At 43.2% G+C, this 18,002-nt stretch overlaps 1 protein-coding gene across 9 annotated transcripts in view; it reads left to right on the top strand.

Moving 5' to 3' along the window:
• The window catches only part of zc3h13 (zinc finger CCCH-type containing 13), a 127,257-nt gene that overhangs the window by 49,427 nt on the left and 59,828 nt on the right, over nucleotides 1-18,002 (top strand). For all 9 annotated transcript variants that reach the window (XM_067992548.1, XM_067992552.1, XM_067992546.1 and 6 more), the window contains 2 exons: nucleotides 1,904-2,764; nucleotides 5,586-5,777. In XM_067992548.1, coding sequence (XP_067848649.1) covers nucleotides 1,904-2,764; nucleotides 5,586-5,777 — 1,053 coding nt within the window. The remainder of the gene's footprint in view (nucleotides 1-1,903; nucleotides 2,765-5,585; nucleotides 5,778-18,002) is intronic.

The raw sequence follows: 18,002 nt of genomic DNA, 5'->3' as shown, positions 1-18,002 counted from the left end.
CGGGGAAGTACTGGATGATGAAGGGTACTCTGTTGGTTGTGTCCCGTGTTTGTCTTCTGAGGAGGTCTATGCGATTTTTCGCTGTGGCCCATCTGAACTATCGATCGACGAGTCAAGTGTCATATCCCGTTCTTATGAGGGCGTCTTTCAGCGTCTGTAGGTGTCCATCGCGTTCCTCCTCGTCTGAGCAGATCCTGTGTATTCGCAGGGCCTGTCCATAGGGGATGACCTCTTTGACATGGTTAGGGTGGGAGCTGGCAAAGTGGAGCATCGTGATGTTGTCCATGGGCTTGCGGTAGAGTGAGGTGCTGAGGTGCCCGTCTTTGATGGAGATTCGTGTGTCCAAGAATGAAACCGATTCTGAGGAGTAGTCCATGGTGAGTTTGATGGTGGGATGGAACTTGTTGATGTTATCGTGTAGTCTCTTCAGTGATTCTTTGCCGTGGGTCCATCGGAAGAAAATGTCGTCGATGTATCTGGTGTATAGCGTTGGTTGGAGGTCCTGTGCAGTGAAGAAGTCATTCTCGAACTTGTGCATGAAAATGTTGGCGTATTGGGGTGCAAGTTTGGTCCCCATGGCTGTTCCATGTGTTTGGGTAAAGAACTGGTTATCGAAGGTGAAGACATTGTGATCTAGGATGGAGCGGATGAGTTGTAGGATGGCGTCTGGAGATTGGCTGTTGTTGGTGTTGGGTACTGAGGCTGTCGCAGCGATGCCATCATCGTGGGGGATACTGGTGTAGAGTGCCGAGACGTCCATCGTGGTGAGAAGTGTTCCTGGTTCAACTGGTCCGTGGGTGCTGAGTTTTTGTAGGAAGTCTGTAGTGTCGCGACAGAAGCTGGGGGTTCCCTGTACGATGGGTTTCAGGATGCCCTCGACGTATCCAGAGAGGTTCTGACACAGGGTTCCATTGCCTGATATGGTAGGCCTGGGTGTGTTGGCTTTGTGTATCTTTGGGAGGCAGTAGAAGTCTCCCATGCGGGGAGTACGTGAGATGAGAGCGCGTAGGATGCTTTGAAGGTCTGGATCGAAGGTCTTGATCAGTTTGTTGAGCTGATGGGTGTGTTTTTTGGTCAGATCTACTGGTAACCGTCTGTAGTGTTCCTGGTTATCTAGTTGTCGGTATGCTTCTTTGCAATAGTCCGTTTTGTTCTGTATGACAATAGCTCCTCCTTTGTCCGCTGGTTTGATGACGATGTTGTGGTGGATGGCTCAGTTACTCCGCCCAATGTGACCCAATAACACTAACTGAATTCTTTGTGACCATTTAACTTGTAAGAGAGGTACTAATGATAAACTCCTTGAACTACTACACGGACCCATTCTTGCAGCAAGTGCCATCCTTTTCTAAATGCTCTGTAAACTAGCCACTATTTTCTACTTGTTCCATTGTTCTAATGAGTGTGTGCTGTATGTGAAGAATGAATTGTACCCTAATATATTCTAATATTTGGTGCTGTATCATTGTACGATTCTATTCTAATTAAGAAAACAGAATCAACAGATTTTAATATCTTTCTGAAATCGCAAAGTTAAATCTTTCTTTCATTAAATTCATAAATGAGTGTAATGAGGATTTGTTTGTCTGCACTGTCTCCAGTAATAAATGGTACTCGCACTTCATTAAGTACCTTGCCCTGCTATCTCTGAAATCTAACCAACATTGTAACCATTAATTGTATCAATTTACTGAGGAATGATTAATTATCAATTAAATAACCATTAAGAAATGTTGTACCCTATGGTTTTCCTATTATAGGCACAAACAACTCTCAGCCATCCAGAGTAGTTCAAGTTCTCAACACAACAGCGCTGGATATTTTATTTCCACAGGACATGCTTTGTCTCAACCAACCAATAAAGCTTATTTTGTTCCGACACTAATACAGATTTTCATTTTAGAAAGCAGAGGAAAACGGGAACGAGAAAAGGAGAGCAAAGATAGTCGTGACCAGCGGGATTATGAACTGGATCAGAGTACGCTTCAAGAAAAGGACGAGCGAACACACAGAGAAAGCCGTGATCCTAGAGACAGTCGAGATCGCAAAGAAGCGAAAGACAGCAGTGAACGCAGAGATCCCAGGGAATCTCGTGAAGCTCGTGATACGAGAGACACTCGAGATTACAGGGACAGCAAAGACTCTCGAGATCTGAGAGAGCCACGTTCTGGCCGAGATGCTCAGGACTATAGAGAAAGCAGAGATTCCCATCGGAAAGACGAGCAGTATCATGAGGACCGCAATTACAGCCGAAGTCATGGCAGAGATGAAAATTCTCGAACTGAGACCCGGAACGAAACCAGGAGTGAGACCCGGAACGAAACCAGGAGTGAGACCAGGAACGAGACCAGGAATGAAACCAGAAGTGACACCCGGAATGAAACCAGAAGTGACACCCGGAATGAAACCAGAAGTGACACCCGGAATGAAACCAGAAGTGACACCCGGAATGAAACCAGAAGTGACACCCGGAATGAAACCAGAAGTGACACCCGGAATGAAACCAGAAGTGACACCCGGAATGAAACCAGAAGTGACACCCGGAATGAAACCAGAAGTGACACCCGGAATGAAACCAGAAGTGACACCCGGAATGAAACCAGAAGTGACACCCGGAATGAAACCAGAAGTGACACCCGGAATGAAACCAGAAGTGACACCCGGAATGAAACCAGAAGTGACACCCGGAATGAAACCAGAAGTGACACCCGGAATGAAAGGACAGCCAGGGGGAGAGGGAGAGGACCAGAGTTAACCGAAAAGGGTGAGTTTTAAAACATTTTTATTTTAGTCTTAGGAATTCCAGGTCCATTACCCAAGGTTTACTACCACTAGTGCACCCAATTCCTGAGGGAAACTTCCAGAATCTTTTCTGGTGCAATTTTGTCAGCGGAATAAAACCCAAAATAAATACTAGATGAGATATTTTGGTGGAAGATTCCTGCTGTCACTGCAGTGAAATCATAAATATGTGTATAAAGAATATTTACAATTCTGCTGGAAATGGTGAACAATTAAAACCATCTCTCGTATGACTTAATCGAGGTGGGTGATGGATGGCATAATTTGAGTCAGTAGATCTGCAAGCGAGTTTTAATTTACAACACATCCACACGGATGTGTTGCATTTTGCCAATGCGCTTGTCATTTTGAATTTTTAACTCCCTGATTGGTTGCTTTTGAATAAAAAATTGTTGTCAAAAAGAATACCACAAATGTTCTAAAATGAAACTCACACTGATGGGTGGAACACAACTTTTCATTGTGTCAGTAATTTGGTATCGTCTCACGGTGTGGCTTAAGTCATCATCCCAATAACCTGTGTTTTAGTGTTTGGATTCTAACTAGTTGACTTATTAATCTTATCTGTATTACAAGAAGTCTGATATTGTAGATACTAATTGCGTGATACCTAAACCAGCCAGCTCCCCACAAGAGCACATAATAGACATTTTCTTTTCTACTTTCAACTCCTTTTTTGTTTAATATCTTCAAAAATGATTTGGAGCTAGGAGTCACAAGCACAATGGCTAAATTTGCAGATGATACAGAGCTAATGAAGATGGTAGATTCCAAAACTGAACAGGATAAGCTACAGGAGGATTTAAATATACTTGGGAATTGGGCAGACAGGTGGCAGGTGAAATTCAATATAAAGAAATGCAAAGTGCTTCACATACAGATAAAAAATCCAGGAAGGGATTATTACTTACATAAAATAATGTAAATGGAAGATGAGAGATATGGGTGTCCTGATTGACAATAAATTGAAACTATTGCATCAACGCTCGGTGGCAGTGAATAAAACAAATCAGATGTTGGGATGTATTAAAAGGTCAATATTGAGCCGAATGAGATAACCCTGCCATTTTATAAATCATTGGTGCAACTGTGTACATTTCTGGTTGATGCAGTACAAAAAAGGATATTGCAACTATTGAAAGGCCACTCAAACTGGCAAAAGGTGGTTAGTGGTGTTCCACAGGGATCGGTGCTGGGACTACTGTTGTTCGCAATTTACATTAACGATTTGGACTCGGGAATCAGAAGTACAATTTCAAAATTTGCAGACGATACCAAATTGTGGGGTGTCGTTAACACAAAGGAAGAATGCGTCAAAATACAAGATGACATTAATAAGCTTGCTGAATGGACTTGTAATTGGCAAATGAATTTCAATATAGTGTGAGGTATTACATTTTGGTGGGAAGAACAAGAAGGCCACATTCTGCTTGGATAATAAGACTCTAAATGGGGTAGAGGAGCAAAGGGACCTAAGGGTACAGATACACAAATCACTAAAAGTAGCGACACAGGTTAATAAGACCATTAAAAAGTAAACCAAGCACTTTGGTTCATTTCTAGAAGGATAGAATTGAAAAGCAGAGAAGTTATGTTAAACTTACATAGAACATTCGTTAGACCACACTTGGAATACTGTGCACAGTTCTGGTCTCCATATAAAAAGGATATACAGGCATTGGAGAAGGTGCAAAAAAGATTCACAAGGATGATACCAGAACTGAGAGGATATACTTATCGGGAAAGGCTGAAGAGCCTGGGGCTCTTTCTCCTAGAAAGGAGAAAGCTCTGGGGTGACCTGATAGAAGTTATATGCTACTTACAAAACCTAAGAATTGGCTCAATGGTGCCATTCACATCTGAGTCAGAATGACTTGGGTTCAATCCCCACTCCAGAATTTAGAGCACGTTATCTAGGCTGACACTTCAGTGCAATAATACAAGCACAACTTTTCTCCCTTAACCATCATCAAAACAGATTAACTGGTCGTTTATCTTAGTACTGTTTATGGGACATTGCTATGCGCAAATTATTTCAAAAGTAATTCATTGGCTGTGAATCATATGTGAAGTCCCGAGGATGTGAAAGGAGCTGTATACAAGCAAGATCTTTTTCCTAGTGACTCTTGTTGATAGAACTTAGGACCTTTGCTAAACTAGGAAGTTGTTTTTGGTATAATCTTTAAGTAAACAATTATTAAGCAATGTTTGGCCAACTAGGAAGAAGAATTTTACCCCCTGATATGATGCACCAAGAAAATTAAAGTTCATTTTATCTGTACTGCAACATGAAGAGGTCCTCTTGATGCTATCTTTCTATTTTTTTGGTCAAATTGACGAATTATATTCCTTTCAGATCTTCCCTTTACCTCTTCTAATTGGTATTGCTACCTGTGCTTCCTGTAGTCTGTCAGATGGGTATAGTGAGTTTGCCTACATAAAGGAAAATGAGTAAGAATTTCCATTATTCTGATTGCCATACCACACATCCTTTATAGTTGAAACTGCTCTTTAGAAGCTGGAGTTGTTTCACCTATAGCAAGGAATCTGAGTAAGAAAAAACGTGCAACTCTGATTTTCACAACTACAGGAGACTACATCCAATTGTTGTAACTGACCGTAAACTCCGGAAGTCTCTTTTTGTTCATAGAGATTCTGTATAAAACATCCTCAAATACTTTTGCAGCTATAGACTCAAAGATAGCGTTATGAAGAGGGTCTGCTATGTTTCTGGTGAAGTGGTCATTTGCACCACAAAATAAACAAATCTCTGATCTCATCAGGGAGCCGTGGAACAGCTAGAGGCACTCAATTTGACACGCACAGCACGAGCAGCAGTTACCATGAAAACTGGGATACAAGAAGTGGATACACAGAAAGAGATCGATACGACCGAGACCAAAGCAGAGATGCTTCCTTTGACAGGCGTGGCCATACAGAAAGAGATAGGCGTGAAAACAGAGATCGAGAAAGAGGTAAGGGCAGCAATTGATGGTGACAGTGGTATGTTGAAGGCAAATCAGTTTTCCCGTATCCTGGGTTCAGATCTGTAAATGTTTCATTTGACAGTTCTCAACATCCTACCATTTGAATAAGGAAGGGCAATTTTCAATGCTGAAAGTAAATTTGAAATTTTTGTTCCTATATTCTGGATTTATCGGCAGTACAGGAGGGCTGAGGCAGGTGTAGAGATGGGCGATATTAGAGGTGGAAGTAGGCAGTCTTAGTGATAGAGAAGGTATGTGGTCGGAAGCTCAGCTCAGGGTCATGTAGTATGCCAAGGTTGCGAACAATCTGGTTCGACCTGAGACAGTGGCCACGGAGGGGCATGGAATCGGTGTCTAGGGAACGGAGTTTGGGGGCCGAAACCACTGCCTTCGGACTTCCTAATGTTTAATTGGAGGAAATTTCTGCTCATCCAATACTGGATATCGAACAAGTAGCCCAATAACACCGAGGCAATGGAGGGGTCGAGAGAGGTGGTGGTGAGGTAGAGCTCGGTGTTAACGTATATGTGGAACCTGGCATTGTGTTTTCGGATGATTTCGCCCAGCATTTGGGGATCTGTTCAAAACTTAAGACCAATTGTATCCTCATCTCTCTGGAAGGCGACTTGTTTTAAAGTCTAATCCAAATGGCCCTGGTTCCCTCCGGATGAGTTGGAACAATTGATATTTATCACATCTTTCCCATGGACAGCTTCTGAAATAATGGTCAGGCATCTGGTGGGTGAAAAAATGAATTAAAAAACACTGTCTCTCTCATCCTCTCCTTAATCCACACAATACAAAATGACGGGCTGGAAAAACTGATTTCGAGAATACAGGCTAAAATAATCCTGCAACAAGATCATGATAGTGGAGATTGCCAACTATAACATCCAAAATTAGCGGAGGTCGAGCAACGCTCAAAAAGAACAATATTGAAATCGTAAAGCGCCTTCCTAATTCCATAATGCATTGTTTATGTGTGTGTAATCTAAAGATTAAAATGTTGGTATGTAGTTCTGGAAAAAGTACATAATTACATAGAAACACAGAAAATAGGAGCAGGAGTAGGCCATTCGGCCCTTCGAGCCTGCTCCGCCATTCAGTATGATCGTGGGTGATCCTTTATTTCAATACCATATTCCTGTTATCTCACCATACCTCTTGATGCCTTTTGTGTCTAGAAATCTATCCAGCTCCTTAAATATATTCAGTGACTTGGCCTCCACAGCCTTCTGTGGTAGAGAATTCCACAGGTTCACCATCCTCTGAGTGAAGAAATTTCTCCTCATCTCAGTCCTAAATGTCCTACCCCGTATCCTGAGACTGTGACCCCTCATTCTGGACCCTCCAGCCAGGGGAAACATCCTCCCTGCATCCTGTCTGTCCATCCCTGTCAGAATTTTATATGTTTCAATGAGATCCCCTCTCATTCTTCTAAATTCAAGTGAATACAATCTCTCCTCATACGACAGTCCTGCCATCCTAGGGATCAGTCTGGTGAATCTTCGTTGCACTCCCTCTATGGCAAGTATATCGTTCCTTAGGTAAGGAGACCAAAACTGCACACAATACTCCAGGTGTGGTCTCACCAAGGCCCTGTATAACTGCAGTAAGACATCCTTGCTCCTGTACTCAAATCCTCTTGCAATGAAGGCCAACGTATCATTTGCCTTCCTAGCTGCTTGCTGCACCTGCATGTTTGCTTTCAGTGACTGGTGTACAAGGGCACCCAGGTCCCTTTATACATCAACATTCCCCAATCTATCACCATTTAAATAATACTCTGCCTTTCTGTTTTTCCTTCCGAAGTGGATAACTTCACATTTGTCCACATTGTACTGCATCTGCCATGTATTTGCCCACTCATTCAACTTGTTTAAATCGCCTTGAAGCCTCTTTGCATCGTCCTCACAACTCACGATCCCACCTAGTTTTGTGTCATCAGCAAATTTGGAAATATTACATTTGGTTCCCTCATCCAAATCATTGATATATATTGTGAATAGCTGGGGCCCAAGCACCGATTCCTGGTACCCCACTAGTCACCGCCTGCCACCCCGAAAAAGACGCATTTATCCCTACTCTCTGTTTCCTGTCTGTTAACCAATTTTCAATTCATGCCAGTGTATTACCCCCAATCCCATGTGCTTTAATTATGCACACTAACCTCTTATGTGGGACTTTATCAAAGGCCTTCTGAAAATCCAAATAAACCACATCCACTGGTTCTCCCTTATCTATTCTACCAGTTACATCCTCAAAAAACTCCAGTAGGTTTGTCAAACATGATTTCCCTTTCATAAATCCATGTTGACTTTGTCTAATCCCGTTGATATTTTCTAAGTGTCCTTATGTCACATCCTTTATAATAGATTCGAGCATTTTCCCTACGACTGATGTTAGGCTAGCCGGTCTGTCGTTCCCTGTTTTCTCTCTCCCTCCTTTTTTACATTTGCCACCCTCCAATCTGCAGAAGCTGTTCCATAATCTATCGAATTTTGGAAAATGACAATCAATGCATCCACTATTTCCATGGCTACCTCTTTTAGTACTCTGGAATGCAGGTTATCAGGTTCTGGGGATTTATCGGCTTTCAGTCGCATTAATTTCTCCAGCACTTTTTTTTACTAATACATATTTCCTTTAATTCCTCCTTCTCACTAGTCCTTTGGTTCCCTAGCATTTCTGGGAAGTTATTAGTGTCCTCTTCCGTGAAGACAGAACCAAAGTATTTGTTTAATTGCTCTGCCATTTCCTTGTTCCCCATTATAAATTCTCTCATTTCTGACTGTAAGGGACCTACATTTGTCTTCACCAATCTTTTTCTTTTTACATACTTGTAGAAGCTTTTACAGTCCACTTTTATGTTCCTTGCAAGTTTACTCTCATACTCCTATTTTTCCCCTCTTAATCAATCACTTGGTCCTTTTTTGCTGAATTCTAAAATGCTCCCAATCCTCAGGCTTGCTACTTTTTCTGGCAACTTTATATGACTCTTCTTTGGATCTAATACTATCCTTAATTTCTTTTGTTAGCCATAATTGGGCCACTTTTCCTTTTGTGTTTTTGCGCCAGAAAGGAATGTATAATTGTTGTAATTCATGCATTCATTCCTTAAATGTTAGCCATTGCCTATCCACCATCATGCCTTTTAATGAAGCTTCCCAATCTATCATAACCAACTCACTCCTCATACCTTCGTAGTTTCCTTTGTTCAGATTTAGGACCCTAGACATTCACTTACATAGAATGTACAGCACAGAAACAGGCCATTTGGCCCAACAAGTCCATACTGGTGTTTATGCTCCACACGAGCCTCATCCCACCCTCTTCATCTAACCCCATCAACATAGAATCATAGAATCATAGAATCATAGAAGTTACAACATGGAAACAGGCCCTTCGGCCCAACATGTCCATGTCGCCCAGTTTATACCACTAAGCTAGTCCCAATTGCCTGCACTTGGCCCATATCCCTCGATACCCATCTTCCCCATGTAACTGTCCAAATGCTTTTTAAAAGACAAAATTGTACCCGCCTCTACTACTGCCTCTGGCAGCTCGTTCCAGACACTCACCACCCTTTGAGTGAAAAAATTGCCCCTCTGGATCCTTTTGTATCTCTCCCCTCTCACCTTAAATCTGTGCCCCCTCGTTATAGACTCCCCTACCTTTGGGAAAAGATTTTGACTATCGACCTTATCTATGCCCCTCATTATTTTATAGACTTCTATAAGATCACCCCTTAACCTCCTACTCTCCAGGGAATAAAGTCCCAGTCTGTCTAACCTCTCCCTGTAAGTCAAACCATCAAGTCCCGGTAGCATCCTAGTAAATCTTTTCTGCACTCTTTCTAGTTTAATAATATCCTTTCTATAATAGGGTGACCAGAACTGTACACAGTACTCCAAGTGTGGCCTCACCAATGCCCTGTACAACTTCAACAAGACATCCCAACTCCTGCATTCAATGTTCTGACCAATGAAACCAAGCATGCTGAATGCCTTCTTCACCACCCTATCCACCTGTGACTCCACTTTCAAGGAGCTATGAATCTGTACTCCTAGATCTCTTTGTTCTATAACTCTCCCCAACGCCCTACCATTAACGGAGTAGGTCCTGGCCCGATTCGATCTACCAAAATGCATCACCTCACATTTATCTAAATTAAACTCCATCTGCCATTCATCGGCCCACTGGCCCAATTTATCAAGATCCCGCTGCAATTCCAGATAACCCTCCTCACTGTCCACAATGCCACCAATCTTGGTGTCATCCGCAAACTTACTAACCATGCCTCCTAAATTCTCATCCAAATCATTAATATAAATAACAAATAACAGCGGACCCAGCACCGATCCCTGAGGCACACCGCTGGAAACAGGCATCCAGTTTGAAAAACAACCCTCGACAACCACCCTCTGTCTTCTGTCGTCAAGCCAATTTTGTATCCAATTGGCTACCTCACCTTGGATCCCATGAGATTTAACCTTATGTAACAACCTACCATGCGGTACCTTGTCAAATGCTTTGCTTAAGTCCATGTAGACCACGTCTACTGCACAGCCCTCATCTATCTTCTTGGTTACCCCTTCAAAAAACTCAATCAAATTCGTGAGACATGATTTTCCTCTCACAAAACCATGCTGACTGTTCCTAATTAGTCCCTGCCTCTCCAAATGCCTGTAGATTCTGTCCCTCAGAATACCCTCTAACAACTTACCCACTACAGATGTCAGGCTCACTGGTCTGTAGTTCCCAGGCTTTTCCCTGCCGCCCTTCTTAAACAAAGGCACAACATTTGCTACCCTCCAATCTTCAGGCACCTCACCTGTAGCGGTGGATGATTCAAATATCTCTGCTAGGGGACCCGCAATTTCCTCCCTAACCTCCCATAACGTCCTGGGATACATTTCATCAGGTCCCGGAGATTTATCTACCTTGATGCGCGTTAAGACTTCCAGCACCTCCCTCTCTGTAATATGTACACTCCTCAAGACATCACTATTTATTTCCCCAAGTTCCCTAACATCCATGCCTTTCTCAACCGTAAATACCGATGTGAAATATTCATTCAGGATCTCACCCATCTCTTGTGGTTCCGCACATAGATGACCTTGTTGATCCTTAAGAGGCCCTACTCTCTCCCTAGTTACCCTTTTGCCCTTTATGTATTTGTAGAAGCTCTTTGGATTCACCTTTGCCTGATCTGCCAAAGCAATCTCATATCCCCTTTTTGCCCTCCTGATTTCTCTCTTAACTCTACTCCGGCAATCTCTATACTCTTCAAGGGATCCACTTGATCCCAGCTGCCTATGCATGTCATATGCCTCCTTCTTATTTTTGACTAGTGCCTCAATCTCCCGAGTCATCCAAGGTTCCCTACTTCTACCAGCCTTGCCCTTCACTTTATAAGGAATGTGCTTACACTGAACCCTGGTTAACACACTTTTGAAAGCCTCCCACTTACCAGACGTCCCTTTGCCTGCCAACAGACTCTCCCAATCAACTTCTGAAAGTTCCTGTCTAATACCATCAAAATTGGCCTTTCCCCAATTTAGAATTTTAACTTTTGGGCCAGACCTATCCTTCTCCATAGCTATCTTAAAACTAATGGAATTATGATCACTGGTCCCAAAGTGATCCCTCACTAACACTTCTGTCACCTGCCCTTCCTTATTTCCCAAGAGGAGGTCAAGTTTTGCCCCCTCTCTAGTCGGGCCATCCACATACTGAATGAGAAATTCCTCCTGAATACACTCAACAAATTTCTCTCCATCCAAGCCCCTAATGCTATGGCTGTCCCAGTCAATGTTGGGAAAGTTAAAGTCCCCTACTATTACCACCCTATTTTTCTTGCAGCTGTCTGTAATCTCCTTACATATTTGCTCCTCAATTTCCCGTTGACTATTTGGGGGTCTGTAGTACAATCCTATCAAAGTGATCTCTCCCTTCTTATTTTTCAGTTCTACCCATATGGACTCAGTGGGCGAACCCTCGGATATATCCCCTCTCACTACTGCCGTGATGTTCTCCCTAATCAAGAACGCAACTCCCCCTCCTCTCTTACCTCCTGCTCTATCTTTCCTATAGCATCTGTACCCTGGAACATTGAGCTGCCAGTCCTGCCCCTCCCTTAGCCATGTTTCAGTAATAGCTATAACATCCCAGTCCCATGTACCCATCCATGCCCTGAGTTCATCTGCCTTGCCCATCAGACTTCTTGCATTGAAATAAATGCAGTTTAATCTAGTCTTCCCTTGGTCTTTGCCCTGCTTTCTCAGACCATCTGTCCGGTCATGTTCTGTACACTCTCCCTTACTGCCTTTTGTTTCTGTCACCACTTTATTTCCCACTGACTTCCTGCATCGGTTCCCATCCCCCTGCCACATTAGTTTAAACCCTCCCCAACAGCACTAGCAAACACTCCCCCTAGGACATTGGTTCCAGTCCTGCCCAGATGCAGACCGTCCAATTTGTACTGGTCCCACCTCCCCCAGAACCGGTTCCAATGGCCCAGGAATTTGAATCCCTCCCTCTTGCACCATCTCTCAAGCCACGTATTCATCTTAGCTATCCTGTCATTCCTACTCTGACTAGCCCGTGGCACTGGTAGCAATCCTGAGATTACTACCTTTGAGGTCCTACTCTTTAGTTTAACTCCTAACTCCCTAAATTCAGCTTGTAGGACCTCATCCTGTTTTTTACCTATATCGTTGGTGCCTATATGCACCACGACAACTGGCTGTTCACCCTTCCCCTCCAGAATGTCCTGCAGCCGCTCCGAGACATCCTTGACCCTTGCACCAGGGAGGCAACATACCATCCTGGAGTCTCGGTTGCGTCCGCAGAAACGCCTGTCTATTCCCCTTACAATCGAGTCCCCTATCACTATAGCTCTGCCACTCTTTTTCCTGCCCTCCTGTGCAGCAGAGCCAGCCACGGTGCCATGAACCTGGCCACTGCCACCTTCCCCTGGTGAGCCATCTCCGCCAACAGTATCCAAAACGGTATACCTGTTTTGGAGGGAGATGACCGCAGGGGACCCCTGCACTGCCTTCCTACTCTTCCTCTGTCTGTTGGTCACCCATTCACTATCTCCCTCAGTAATTTTTATCTGCGGTGTGACCAACTCACTGAACGTGCTATCCACGACTTTCTCAGCATCACGGATGCTCCAAAGTGAGTCCATCCGCAGCTCCAGAGCCGTCAAGCGGTCAAACAATAGCTGCAGCTGGACACACTTCCCGCAGGTGAAGGAATCAGGGATACAGGAAGGAGCCCTGAATTCCCACATCCCACAAGAGGAACATGACACGGCGCTGGGATCTCCTGCCATGACTTAACCCTTAAATTAGCTTAAGAACAACTACAATGTCAAGAGAAAAAAAAAGGAAAGAAAAACTACTTACCACTCCCTTTAAGGAGTTTACTCCTTTAAATTGTTCTCAATTTAGAGAATGTTAACTACACTAGGGACCTTGATTCACTAAAAAATAAATGCTACTTCCTTTCAGACCTGCAGACCTTCCCTTTCCTTTTACTTCAGTTACTGTAGATAAGGAGAAATACTCACCTGAACCTACTCACCAATCAGGTGCCTCCCCTGTGTCGCGTCCCGATCTGATTCCTGACGTCACTTCGAACTCGGTCGCAGCTCCGCTCGGCTCCTCTCAGCTGTTCTCAGCGCTCTGAAATCCCGCCTTTTATCGGACCCTCCCTCCGCTCGGCTCGGCTCCTCTCAGCTGTTCTCAGCGCTCTGAAATCCCGCCTTTTATCGGACCCTCCCTCCGCTCGGCTCGGCTCCTCTCAGCTGTTCTCAGCGCTCTGAAATCCCGCCTTTTATCGGACGCTCCCTCCGCTCGGCTCGGCTCCTCTCAACGCTCTGAAATCCCGCCTTTTATCGGACGCTCCCTCAGCTCCGCTCCTCTCAGCTGTTCTCAGCGCTCTGAAATCCCGCCTTTTATCGGACGCTCCCTCCGCTCGGCTCGGCTCCTCTCAGCGCTCTGAAATCCCGCCTTTTATCGGACGCTCCCTCCGCTCGGCTCGGCTCCTCTGAGCTGTTCTCAGCGCTCTGAAATCCCGCCTTTTATCGGACGCTCCCTCCGCTCGGCTCGGCTCCTCTCAGCTGTTCTCAGCGCTCTGAAATCCCGCCTTTTATCGGACGCTCCCTCCGCTCGGCTCGGCTCCTCTCAGCTGTTCTCAGCGCTCTGAAATCCCGCCTTTTATGGGACGCTCCCTCCGCTCGGCTCGGCTCCTCTCAGCTGTTCTCAGCGCTCTGAAATCCCGCCTTTTATCGGATGCTCCCTCCGCTCGGCTCGGCTCCTCTCAGCGCTCTGAAATCCCGCCTTTTATCGGACGCTCCCTCCGCTCGGCTCGGCTCCTCTCAGCTGTTCTCAGCGCTCTGAAATCCCGCCTTTTATCGGACGCTCCCTCCGCTCGGCTCGGCTCATATCCTTCTATTCCTTTCTCCCTCATGTACTATCTAGCTTCCCCTTAAATGCATCTATGCTATTTGCCTCACGTACTCCTTGTGATAAAGAAGTTTCTCCTGAATTCCCAATTGGATTTATTAGTGACGATCTTGTATTTATGGCCCCTCATTCTGGTCTCCCCCGTAAGTGGAAATATCTTCTCTACATCTCCCTATCAAACCCTTTCCTAATCTTGAAGATCTCTATCAGGTCACCCCACAGTCTTTTCTTTTCTAGAGAACAGAGCCCCAGCCTGTTCAATCTTTCCTGATGGGCATAACCTCTCAGTTCTGGTATCATCCTAGTAAATCTTTTTTGCACCTTCTCCAGTGCCTCTATATCCTTTTTATAATATGGGGACCAGAACTGTTCACAGTACTCCAAGTGTGGTCTAACCAAGGTTCTATACAAGTTTAACATAACTTCCCTGCTTTTCAATTCTATCCCTCTCGAAATGAAGCCATGTGCTTTGTTTGCTTTTTTATGGCCTTATTAACCTGCGTCGCTATTTTAGTAATTTGTGTATCTGTACCCCCAGATCCCTCTGCTCATCTACCCCATTTAGACTCGTATTTTCTAAGGAGTATGTGGCCTCCTTAAACTTCCTACAAAAATGTACCACCTCACTCTTATTTCTGTTGAAAATCATTTGCCAATTACACGCCCATTCTGCAAGTTTATTAATGTCTTCCTGTATTTAGTCGCAGTCTTCCTCAGTATTAATAGTACCCCCAATTTGGTGTCATCCGCAAATTTTTGAAATTGTACTTCCAATTCCCGAGTCCAAACTGTTTATGTAAATGTGAACAATTTTACAACACCAAGTTATAGTCCAGCAATTTTATTTTAAATTCACAAGCTTTCGGAGGCTTCCCCCTTCGTCAGGTGAACGATGTGAACATCGTTCACCTGACGAAGGGGGAAGCCTCCGAAAGCTTGTGAATTTAAAATAAAATTGCTGGACTATAACTTGGTGTTGTAAAATTGTTTACAATTGTCAACCCCAGTCCATCACCGGCATCTCCACATTATGTAAATGTGAACAGCAGTGGTCCCAGCACTGATCCTTGTGGAACACCACTTCCTACCTTTTGCCAGTCTGAGTAACTACATTTAATCCTATTCTCTGTTTTCTGTTTTGTAGCTAGCTTGATATCCATTCTGCTATTTGTCCCCTGACTCCACGTGCTCTGACCTTAGGGTACCGCATAGTAGACTCACGACTATCAAAGGCTTTTTGAAAATCCAAATATATTACATCTACTACATTACCCTTGTCTACCTTTTTGTTACTTCATCAAAAAATTCAATAAGGTTGGTCAAGCATGACCGTCCCTTTTGAAATCTGTGCTGACTATTCTTTATTATATTTTTGGTTTCTAGATGTTTTTTTATCACATCTTTGAGTAAGGTTTCCATTATCTTTCCTACCATCGATGTTAAGCTAATTGGTCTATAGTTCCCTGGACTTGTTCTATCTGCCATTTTAAATATAGGAATCATATTAGCTGTCCGCCAGTCCTCTGGCACTATTCCTTTTTCTAACGAATTTATATATATGTGTAATACTGTCTCTGCTATCTCTTCCTTAACTTGTTTTAATATGCGCAGATGCAATCTATCCGGACCAGGGGTTTTACCCTCTCTAAGTTTGATTAGTTTATCAATTATCTTCCCCTTTTCTATCTTGAATGTCTTTATACCTTTTTTGAGCTCTTCTAATGTCATGTTGGTCTCCCTGGTAAATACTGAGGCAAAGTAATTATTTAATATTTTCGCCATTTCACTGTTGTTACCTGTGAGTTCACCTTGTGTGTCCCTTAGAGGCCCAATCCCTATCCTGATTTTTCTTTTGTTATTTATGTAGAATCCGTGCTGACTATTCTTTATTATATTTTGGTTTCCAGATGTTTTCCTATCACATCTTTGAGTAAGGATTCTATTACCTTTCCTACCATCGACGTTAAGCTAATTCTGTAGAATACTTTACTATTTCGTTTTACATTCCTTGATAATTTAATTTTGTAGTTTCTCTTTGCCTTCCGAATTGTTTTTTTTACTTCTTTCCTAACCTTCTTATATTCCCTTTTGTCACCTTCTCCTTTATTATCTATGTACTTATGCCTTTTTCTTTAGTTTTAATTTTGCTCTTATTTCTGTATTGATCCATGGTGTGTCATTACTGGCTAGTTTGTTCTTTTTAGTGGGATATATTTCCTCTGACACTCTTGATCACTGTTTTAAATGTTTTCCACTGCTGTTCTATTTCTTTGTCAGTAAATTTTCCCAGTTTATTTTCCCTAGTTCCATTCTCATAAGTTTAAAATCAGCTTTTTTCCAATTTATAACTTTGGTCTTTGTCTTACTTATATCCTTCTCAATCTTTATCTTAAACCTTATTATGTTTGATCGCTATTGCCTAGGTGTTCCCCTACGTTTACTTCTCTTATCTGTTCTGGTTCATTTCCCATTACTAAATCCAGCAGTGCTTCCTTTCTTGAGCTTTTTACATACAGGATAAGAAAGTTGAGTCCTGCACACATTGTAAAAACACCATTCCTTATACCCCTTTACCTACCTTGCTATAGATCTATATAAACCAGAGTATGTATAAATTTAGTTTTCAGCCCTCAAAATTTCCACTTAATCCCCAAAACTCCACATCAAGTTCTGTCCTGAAGAGCATTAATGAATTACTTAGCACCTCTTCTATTTTTGTTTCCTTATGAAACATGTAAAAGACCTGAAAAAGTGCCAAAAAGAATTAGTGCTGATCTTCAAGATGACTTTGATGGAACACTTTTAGACTGTAAAGTAGGAAATAATAAATGTGAAATTTCACAATAGTAACTTTCAAAAGGGAACTGGATATATACTTCAAAAGGAAAAACTTGCAAGGCTATGGGGGAAAGAGCGAGGGAGTGAGACTAATTTGATAGCTCTTTCAAAGAGTGGGCACAGGCATAAGAACATAAGAAATAGGAGCAGGCATAGGCCATGTGGCAATCAGATCCTGGCTGATCTTTGACCTCAACTCCACTTTCCCACCCGATCCCCATATCCCTTGATTCCCCTGTCCATCTCAGCCTTGAATATATTCAACGACTGAGCATCCACAGCCCTTTGGGGCAGAGAATTCCAAAGATTCACAACCCTCTGCATGAAGAAATTCTTCCTCATCTCAGTCTTGAATGACCGACCCCGTATCCTGCGATTATGCCCCCTGGTTCTAGACTCTTTAGCCAGGGGAAACAATCTCTCAGCGTCTACCCTTTTAAGCCCCCTCAGATATGTTTCTGATATGTTTCAATGAGATCACCTCTCATTCTTCTGAACTCCAGAGAGTATAGGCCCATTCTACTCGATCTCTCTTCATGGGACAGCTCTCTCATCCCAGGAATTAATCTAGTGAACCTTTGTTGCACCCGCCTCTAAGACAAATATATCCTTCCTTAGATAAGGAGACCAAAACTGTACGCAGTACTCCAGGTGAAGTCTCACCAATGCCCTGTAAGACTTCCTTACTCTTGCACTCCAACCCCCTTGCAATAAAGGCCAACATGCCATTTGCCTTCCTAATTGCTTGCTGTACCTGCATGCTAACTTTGTGTTTCTTGTACGAGGACACCCAAGTCTGTCTGAACACCAACATTTAATAGTTTCTCACCATTTAAAAAATATTCTGTTTTGCTACTCTTGCTACCAAAGTGAATAACCTCATATTTCCCCACATTAT

Source organism: Heptranchias perlo, chromosome 11 (assembly GCF_035084215.1).
Source record: "Heptranchias perlo isolate sHepPer1 chromosome 11, sHepPer1.hap1, whole genome shotgun sequence".
NCBI classification, from domain to species: Eukaryota; Metazoa; Chordata; class Chondrichthyes; order Hexanchiformes; family Hexanchidae; genus Heptranchias; species Heptranchias perlo.
This window is presented reverse-complemented; position numbering and strand designations above follow the sequence as displayed.